Source organism: Bombina bombina, chromosome 11, assembly GCF_027579735.1.
Source record: "Bombina bombina isolate aBomBom1 chromosome 11, aBomBom1.pri, whole genome shotgun sequence".
Lineage (NCBI taxonomy): Eukaryota > Metazoa > Chordata > Amphibia > Anura > Bombinatoridae > Bombina > Bombina bombina.
The window spans coordinates 14834194-14845949 of NC_069509.1; the positions used below are offsets into that span (position 1 = coordinate 14834194).

General features: G+C 28.7%; 1 protein-coding gene across 1 annotated transcript in view; it reads right to left on the reverse strand.

Annotated features, from left to right (window-relative positions):
• LOC128642379 (uncharacterized) overlaps positions 1 to 10878 on the reverse strand; it is a 71394-nt gene extending 60516 nt beyond the window's left edge. The window contains exon 1 of the mRNA XM_053695130.1: positions 10447 to 10878. Coding sequence (XP_053551105.1) covers positions 10447 to 10456 — 10 coding nt within the window. The 5' untranslated portion in view covers positions 10457 to 10878. The remainder of the gene's footprint in view (positions 1 to 10446) is intronic.
• Positions 10879 to 11756: the final 878 nt, after the last annotated feature.

An 11756-nucleotide genomic window follows, 5' to 3' on the forward strand; every position in this document is an offset into this window, starting at 1 on the left:
TATATATTTATGTGTTACTATGTGTATATACATATACTGTATATTTATGTGTTACTATGTGTATATACATATATATTTATGTGTTACTATGTGTATATACATATATATTTATGTGTTAGTATGTGTATATACATATATATTTATGTGTTCCACTGTGTATATACATATATATTTATGTGTTAGTATGTGTATATACATATATATTTATGTGTTCCACTGTGTATATACATATATATTTATGTGTTACTATGTGTATATACATATATATTTATGTGTTATTATGTGTATATGCATATATATTTATGTGTTACTATGTGTATATACATATATATTTATGTGTTACTATGTGTATATACATATATATTTATGTGTTACTATGTGTATATACATATATATTTATGTGTTACTATGTGTATATACATATATATTTATGTGTTATTATGTGTATATACATATATATTTATGTATTATTATGTGTATATACATATATATTTATGTGCTACTATGTGTATATACATATATATTTATGTGTTATTATGTGTATATACATATATATTTATGTGTTCCACTGTGTATATACATATATATTTATGTGTTACTATGTGTATATACATATATATTTATGTGTTAGTATGTGTATATACATATATATTTATGTGTTACTATGTGTATATACATATATATTTATGTGTTATTATGTGTATATACATATATATTTATGTGTTAGTATGTGTATATACATATATATTTATGTGTTACTATGTGTATATACATATATATTTATGTGTTACTATGTGTATATACATATATATTTATGTGTTATTATGTGTATATACATATATATTTATGTGTTAGTATGTGTATATACATATATATTTATGTGTTAATATGTGTATATACATATATATTTATGTGTTACTATGTATATATACATATATATTTATGTGTTATTATGTGTATATACATATATATTTATGTGTTACTATGTGTATATACATATATATTTATGTGTTAGTATGTGTATATACATATATATTTATGTGTTAGTATGTGTATATACATATATATTTATGTTTTAGTATGTGTATATACATATATATTTATGTGTTATTATGTGTATATACATATATATTTATGTGTTATTATGTGTATATACATATATATTTATGTGTTATTATGTGTATATACATATATATTTATGTGTTACTATGTGTATATACATATATATTTATGTGTTAGTATGTGTATATACATATATATTTATGTGTTAGTATGTGTATATACATATATATTTATGTGTTACTATGTGTATATACATATATATTTATGTGTTATTATGTGTATATACATATATATTTATGTGTTACTATGTGTATATACATATATATTTATGTGTTACTATGTGTATATACATATATATTTATGTGTTATTATGTGTATATACATATATATTTATGTGTTCCACTGTGTATATACATATATATTTATGTGTTACTATGTGTATATACATATATATTTATGTGTTAGTATGTGTATATACATATATATTTATGAGTTACTATGTGTATATACATATATATTTATGTGTTACTATGTGTATATACATATATATTTATGTGTTATTATGTGTATATACATATATATTTATGTGTTAGTATGTGTATATACATATATATTTATGTGTTAATATGTGTATATACATATATATTTATGTGTTACTATGTATATATACATATATATTTATGTGTTATTATGTGTATATACATATATATTTATGTGTTACTATGTGTATATACATATATATTTATGTGTTAGTATGTGTATATACATATATATTTATGTGTTAGTATGTGTATATACATATATATTTATGTTTTAGTATGTGTATATACATATATATTTATGTGTTATTATATGTATATACATATATATTTATGTGTTATTATGTGTATATACATATATATTTATGTGTTATTATGTGTATATACATATATATTTATGTGTTACTATGTGTATATACATATATATTTATGTGTTAGTATGTGTATATACATATATATTTATGTGTTACTATGTGTATATACATATATATTTATGTGTTATTATATGTATATACATATATATTTATGTGTTAGTATGTGTATATACATATATATTTATATGTTATTATGTGTATATACATATATATTTATGTGTTATTATGTGTATATACATATATATTTATGTGTTAGTATGTGTATATACATATATATTTATATGTTATTATGTGTATATACATATATATTTATGTGTTATTATGTGTATATACATATATATTTATGTGTTAGTATGAGTATATACATATATATTTATGTGTTATTATGTGTATATACATATATATTTATGTGTTAGTATGTGTATATACATATATATATTTATATGTTATTATGTGTATATACATATATATTTATGTGTTAGTATGTGTATATACATATATATTTATGTGTTACTATGTGTATATACATATATATTTATGTGTTACTATGTGTATATACATATATATTTATGTGTTATTATATGTATATACATATATATTTATGTGTTAGTATGTGTATATACATATATATTTATATGTTATTATGTGTATATACATATATATTTATGTGTTATTATGTGTATATACATATATATTTATGTGTTAGTATGTGTATATACATATATATTTATATGTTATTATGTGTATATACATATATATTTATGTGTTAGTATGTGTATATACATATATATTTATGTGTTAGTATGTGTATATACATATATATTTATGTGTTATTATGTGTATATACATATATATTTATGTGTTAGTATGTGTATATACATATATATTTATGTGTTATTATATGTATATACATATATATTTATGTGTTAGTATGTGTATATACATATATATTTATATGTTATTATGTGTATATACATATATATTTATGTGTTATTATGTCTATATACATATATATTTATGTGTTAGTATGTGTATATACATATATATTTATGTGTTATTATATGTATATACATATATATTTATATGTTAGTATGTGTATATACATATATATTTATATGTTATTATGTGTATATACATATATATTTATGTGTTATTATGTGTATATACATATATAGTTATGTGTTACTATGTGTATATACATATATATTTATGTGTTAGTATGTGTATATACATATATATTTATGTGTTAGTATGTGTATATACATATATATTTATGTGTTAGTATGTGTATATACATATTTACTTATGTGTTACTATGTGTATATACATATATATTTATGTGTTTATATGCTTATATACATATATATTTATGTGTTACTATGTGTATATACATATATATTTATATGTTATTATGTGTATATACATATATATTTATGTGTTATTATGTGTATATACATATATATTTATCTGTTATTTACTATGTGTGTATATATATATATATATATATATATATATATATATATATATATATATATATATATATTTATGTGTTAATATGTGTATATACATATATTTTTATGTGTTAATATGTATATATACATATATATTTATGTGTTAAAATGTATTTATACATATATATTTATGTGTTAATATGTGTATATACATATATATTTATGTGCTAGTATGTGTATATGCATATATATTTATGTGTTATTATGTGTATATACATATATATTTATGTGCTAGTATGTGTATATACATATATATTTATGTGTTATTATGTGTATATACATATATATTTATGTGTTATTATGTGTATATACATATATATTTATGTGTTTACTATGTGTATATACATATATATTTATGTGTTATTATGTGTATATACATATATATTTATGTGTTATGTGTATATACATATATATTTATGTGTTACTATGTGTATATACATATATATTTATGTGTTATGTGTATATACATATATATTTATGTGTTACTATGTGTATATACATATATATTTTTGTGTTTCTATGTGTATATACATATATATTTATGTGTTACTATATGTATATACATATATATTTGTGTGTTAGTATGTGTATATACATATATATTTATGTGTTACTATGTGTATATACATATATATTTATGTGTTACTATATGTATATACATATATATTTGTGTGTTAGTATGTGTATATACATATATATTTATGTGTTACTATGTGTATATACATATATATTTATGTGTTACTATATGTATATACATATATATTTGTGTGTTAGTATGTGTATATACATATATATTTATGTGTTACTATGTGTATATACATATATATTTATGTGTTACTATATGTATATACATATATATTTGTGTGTTACTATGTGTATATACATATATATTTATGTGTTACTATGTGTATATACATATATATTTATGTGTTACTATATGTATATACATATATATTTGTGTGTTAGTATGTGTATATACATATATATGTATGTGTTATTATGTGTATACAGGGAGTGCAGAATTATTAGGCAAATGAGTATTTTGACCACATCATCCTCTATATGCATGTTGTCTTACTCCAAGCTGTATAGGCTCGAAAGCCTACTACCAATTAAGCATATTAGGTGATGTGCATCTCTGTAATGAGAAGGGGTGTGGTCTAATGACATCAACACCCTATATCAGGTGTGCATAATTATTAGGCAACTTCCTTTCCTTTGGCAAAATGGGTCAAAAGAAGGACTTGACAGGCTCAGAAAAGTCAAAAATAGTGAGATATCTTGCAGAGGGATGCAGCACTCTTAAAATTGCAAAGCTTCTGAAGCGTGATCATCGAACAATCAAGCGTTTCATTCAAAATAGTCAACAGGGTCGCAAGAAGCGTGTGGAAAAACCAAGGTGCAAAATAACTGCCCATGAACTGAGAAAAGTCAAGCGTGCAGCTGCCAAGATGCCACTTGCCACCAGTTTGGCAATATTTCAGAGCTGCAACATCACTGGAGTGCCCAAAAGCACAAGGTGTGCAATACTCAGAGACATGGCCAAGGTAAGAAAGGCTAAAAGACGACCACCACTGAACAAGACACACAAGCTGAAACATCAAGACTGGGCCAAGAAATATCTCAAGACTGATTTTTCTAAGGTTTTATGGACTGATGAAATGAGAGTGAGTCTTGATGGGCCAGATGGATGGGCCCGTGGCTGGATTGGTAAAGGGCAGAGAGCTCCAGTCCGACTCAGACGCCAGCAAGGTGGAGGTGGAATACTGGTTTGGGCTGGTATCATCAAAGATGAGCTTGTGGGGCCTTTTCGGGTTGAGGATGGAGTCAAGCTCAACTCCCAGTCCTACTGCCAGTTTCTGGAAGACACCTTCTTCAAGCAGTGGTACAGGAAGAAGTCTGCATCCTTCAAGAAAAACATGATTTTCATGTAGGACAATGCTCCATCACACGCGTCCAAGTACTCCACAGCGTGGCTGGCAAGAAAGGGTATAAAAGAAGAAAATCTAATGACATGGCCTCCTTGTTCACCTGATCTGAACCCCATTGAAAACCTGTGGTCCATCATCAAATGTGAGATTTACAAGGAGGGAAAACAGTACACCTTTCTGAACAGTGTCTGGGAGGCTGTGGTTGCTGCTGCACGCAATGTTGATGGTGAACAGATCAAAACACTGACAGAATCCATGGATGGCAGGCTTTTGAGTGTCCTTGCAAAGAAAGGTGGCTATATTGGTCACTGATTTGTTTTTGTTTTGTTTTTGAATGTCAGAAATGTATATTTGTGAATGTTGAGATGTTATATTGGTTTCACTGGTAAAAATAAATAATTGAAATGGGTATATATTTGTTTTTTGTTAATTTGCCTAATAATTATGCACAGTAATAGTCACCTGCACACACAGATATCCCCCTAAAATAGCTTAAACTAAAAACAAACTAAAAACTACTTCCAAAAATATTCAGCTTTGATATTAATGAGTTTTTTGGGTTCATTGAGAACATGGTTGTTGTTCAATAATAAAATTAATCCTCAAAAATAGAACTTGCCTAATAATTCTGCACTCCCTGTATATATTTATGTGTTATTATGTGTATATACATATATATTTATATGTTATTATGTGTATATACATATATATTTATGTGTTAGTATGTGTATATACATATATATTTATGTGTTACTATGTGTATATACATATATATTTATATGTTATTATGTGTATATAGATATATATTTATGTGTTATTATGTGTATATACAGATATATTTATGTGTTATTATGTGTATGTACATATATATTTATGTGTTATTATGTGTATATACATATATATTTATGTGTTATTATGTGTATATACATATATATTTATGTGTTATGTGTATATACATATATATTTATGTGTTACTATGTGTATATACATATATATTTATGTGTTAGTATGTGTATATACATATATATTTATTTGTTATTATGTGTATATACATATATATTTATGTGTTAGTATGTGTATATACATATGTATTTATGTGTTATGTGTATATACATATGTATTTATGTGTTACTATGTGTATATACATATATTTTTGTGTGTTAGTATGTGTATATACATATATATTTATGTGTTATTATGTGTATATACATATATATTTATGTGTTATTATGTGTATATACATATATATTTATGTGTTATTATGTGTATATACATATATATTTATGTGTTACTATGTGTATATACATATATATTTATGTATTATTATGTGTATATACATATATATTTATTTGTTATTATGTGTATATACATATATATTTATGTGTTATTATGTGTATATACATATATATTTGTGTGTTATTATGTGTATATACATATATATTTATGTGTTATTATGTGTATATACATATATATTTATGTGTTACTATGTGTATATACATATATATTTATGTTTAATTATGTGTATATACATATATATTTATGTGTTACTATGTGTATATACATATATATTTATGTGTTACTATGTATATATACATATATATTTATGTGTTATTATAAGTATATACATATATATTTATGTTTAATTATGTGTATATACATATATATTTATGTGTTATGTGTATATACATATATATTTGTGTGTTATGTGTATATACATATATATTTATGTGTTATGTGTATATACATATATATTTGTGTGTTAGTATGTGTATATGATTCCATGCAATATAAATGCGAGGTCATGTTTGCATTGCATCTAAATTGTTATTATTACTCAGTTGAGCGCAAATATCACTTTTTATTTTATTTATTTTGCGCTCCACTCGTAATCTGGCCCAGAGTGTTTATAATTGATAACATCAGATTGCTCCAGTAGCCAGGATACCATATAATACAATGTAGCTTAGTAGTAATAATGATAATATAGTGTTGAAATTCCTTTCATTATGGTTAAAGTGAACAAGTAGAGATTATAACACGTGTTATAGGGTTATGTCATGAGAGGCCCTCATAATAAGGAAGGATTTTCAAGTTTTTACAGCGATATCAATCACCATGACGTCACTAATAGGCGTAACAATTTCTCCAATAAAAAGCCACCAACGTCGCCTTTTGATAAAGCAGAAACACGGTGAAACATGTTAGGGGGGAAGAGGGCTAATGGGAACCCTTTTTTAAACATTTTGTTAGACTTTGGTGTAGATTTATTAAGAATCGAGGGGACATGATTTGCTGTAGCGAATCACGTCCGCTCGACCTCGCTAAATGCCGACAGCATACACTGTCAGCATCAAACGTTGCACAATAATTTCTGGTGAAATGCGTGTGCAATGCCGCCTCCTGCTTACTGGCGGCCAATCGGCCACTAGCAGGGGCTGTCAATCATCTCGGTCGTATCGGATGATCGCTGCTATGACCTACGATCGCTGCTTTTTACCTTCTGTTTCAGATGAGCCTGAAAAAAAGGGTCTCTGAAGCAGCAACCACTGCTTAACAAACGGATCCCTTTGACCTTACCTTTGATGTACATAAAGTTGGCTGATATGGAAGTAGGGTAAACCGTCTGGGGAACTCTAACTGGTCATATTATACCGTTACCATCCAGTATTTGGCCCAATCACACGGCATTTACGCAGCACTATTTAGAATGATTTAATTTAGTACAGAATGAGCAAAGGGACAAATAGAACCGTTATGCAGTATTTTCACTACATAAGCGCATAAGGAAGTATCACCTGCGCAATGCACGGTAACTCTATAGCACATTTATATCACACAATAACTGCTGACTATTTATTAGGATCAGTAGTGCTATGTCTATGGGGGATATTCTTACTAAATTATGATGGATTATTAAAGTCAATTAAAGTTTCATGAATGAGTGCACAGTTATTAAAAACAGGGGACTTCCATTCATGAAACTTTACATTGCAGCATTTTTTTTTACTTACTTTTTTCTTTAGTAAACCCAGACCGGCAATCCCCCGCGGCTTCTCATGCTGTACTTAGCACAGCAATGATGAAACCGGCTTCCTCTAATCACGGCGTGGCATCACAAGATGGGCGCTCCGGGGTGCACGCCATGATTGGAGGAAGGCAGCTTCGTCATTGCTGAGGTAAGTAAATAAGAGCTGCAGGCAGGGTATCGCCAGTCAGGGTTTGCTAAAGAAAAAGGTAAGTATTACTGCAATGTAAAGTTTCATGAATGAAAGTGCCCTTGTTTTTAATAATATTTTTAAAAACTGGGCCCTCATTCATGAAACTTTACATTTACTGTAGATATAACTGAATACCCCATTTGATTGTTTCTAAAACATCTATAGCAAAAATTCTTTTCTAATATGATACAAAGTTGTTTATTTCTGGCATATTTAGTGTTTCACTAATTTAACCAATTCTTGTTCCTGCCCCTATGGTAACAATTTGATATCTGCTCCCATTTTGAATTTGCAAGACCCAGTTAAATAAAGTAACTATGTTACTATTTATTGTAACAAAACTAACATTGAGTGGAAGCTCAAACATTGCTTCATGTGACTATTTTATTTGTAACCATCGAATGGCAGTAAAGGACACTTTTGTATAATCTGCAGTTTAATAACATTCAGAATAAATATTTAATTTGGATTTAACATATTTACTCAGAATACAACAAAAGGCTATTACCCAGAGGTGGGTCTTTATTTCACCTACACAACTTGACTATCAGTGGACACAGTAAAGACTGATCTTAGCCCTAAACGTCTGAATGAAGAATTTATTATTTGTCCCAATTAACCATAGAATTCTCATATATTTAAAAGTCAATTTAATGGTCCATTTCCAAAATAAGTTTTTAGAAAGTTCATCAGTGTTACTATAATTATAAGGACCCTGAGTGCTTAAAGGGGTATCCTATTTTAGTCTCTGATACTAGAAAATGTAAATACAGTCTTAAGCATACAGCCCTACTTTTCAACAAAAGATACCAAGAGAATGAAGACAATTGATAATAGTAGTAAATTAGAAGGTTGTTTAAAATTGCTGCTCTATCTGAATCATGAAAGAAAAATTGGGTTTCCTATCCCTTTAAAGCAGAATATTTCAGAATGTGTTATGGTGCTTTTCCTGTAAAAAAACAAGTTTTATCTGTGAGAGAGAGTCCTTGTGCTCAGTAGGTCCGTGCATTCGGATCCTTTGTGAGGTAAGTAAGCAGCCACTCGTTCCCTTCACATATTTTTGTAGCCGGACTAATTCCTGTAAAAGATCCTCACCCTGTGCAAATCCTGCGGGTAGATTTAACAAGCAGCGGACGCTCACCGGAAACTTAAGGAGCAGTGGTCTTAACACCGCTGCTCCTTAACTTGTCCGCCAACTTTTATCGGGTGATTGACACCCCCTGCTAGCGGCCGATTGGCTGCAAATGTGCGGGAGCGGTATTGCACAAGCGTTTCACAAGAAATGCTTGTGTAAGGATAAAGCGTATGCGATGTCGGACAGACATGATTCGCTACAGTGAATCATGTCCGCCCGGTGTTTAATAAATTGGCCCCCAAATCTTAGAGAGGGGATATTTTACAGAAATCAGTCCAGCTACAAAAATATCCGAAGGGAATGAGCGGCTGCTTACTTACCTCTAAAGGATACAAAAGCACAGACCTAATTCTCTTTTCAGCTGTACATTATATTTCAGAAGCTTTCACTTAACCTATATATTTTTATTTAACATATGTAGCTATTATTCTTTTGCATACATGAGAGAAAATATTGCAGTAATATGTCCCTTTAAGTGAAAATGATTGATTCTGATTTTGGAACTAACAAGGAGTTCACAGCTTTACTGTCTGATAAATAATCTGCTAATTATTAACCACAGACGTCTCTTGTCACAAGCAGCAGTGGCATAAAGTGACAGATAAGGTGCAAATCTGAGTTTTACCTAAATAAACACATAACTGAATATTAATCTGATAAATAAATCACACGTTACCTTGTCCCATGATTAGTGCAGAACCCCAGCTTGTCTTGTGTCCAGGAGCCGCTGTAGTGCTGTATAGATGTAACTGGATAAATGTAACTAATGTACTAATGTGTCTGGTACTGAAGTGCCTGGGAGCTGCTCTCCTATTGCTATAGATGTAACTGGATAAATGTAACTACTGTACTAATGTGTCTGGTACTGAAGTGCCTGGGAGCTGCTCTCCTGTTGCTATAGATGTAACTGGATAAATGTAACTACTGTACTAATGTGTCTGGTACTGAAGTGCCTGGGAGCTGCTCTCCTGTTGCTATAGATGTAACTGGATAAATGTAACTACTGTACTAATGTGTCTGGTACTGAAGTGCCTGGGAGCTGCTCTCCTGTTGCTATAGATGTAACTGGATAAATAGAAGTACTAATGTATAGCTGTCTGATATGGAAGTGCCCTTCTCTTTCACAACTTTCAGTTTCATTATTACACAGAGAAACTGCACCCCCCACCCCTCCCCTGCACGGACACCAGTTAAGGCGACATTGCTGAGATTCTTTTTACTGGGAGATCCCTGACTGCTCTTTTTCATTAAGCTTTTAGTAACATCAGTCCCATATGTGCACACACTAAAGCATGAACGCTCATTAAACAATCTTTTAGAAACATTTTTTTTTCCAAATTATTTCCTACATTCACCATTAAAATGTATGGGTATTTTTATAGATAATAGCATTTCATAATAATACCGCCCATGTCAGCTATGCTAGCCAACTGCAATCAAAATGTAAAAATAAATTGTCTTTTACATTGCTGGTATTTATAATGCTTGCACCAGCAGGGACAGAATGAACAATTGGGTGGGACACTGGGACAGCGCCTCCAAACGGACAATCCCAATCAACCTGGGACGTCTGGTAAGCTTATGTATATGTATGAATGTGTAAACGTGTGTGTATCTGTGTGTTTGTGTGCATATGTGTGTGTTTGTGTGTTTGTATGTGCATATGTGTGCATTTGTGTGTTTATATGTGTGTGTATGTATGTGCATATGTGTGTGTGTCTGTATGTATGTGCATATGTGTGTGTTTGTGTATTTGTATGCGCATATGTGTGTTTGTATGTGCATATGTGTGCGTTTGTGTGTTTATATGTGTGTGTATGTATGTGCATATGTGTGTGTGTGTATGTATGTGTGTATGCCTTTGGGTGTGTGTGTATGTCTATGTGTGTACTTATATGTATGTTTGTGTATTTCTATGTGTGTGTTTGTGCGTATGTGTGTTTATGTGTATGCATGTCTAAGTTTGTAATAAAGCAATGTGATCTT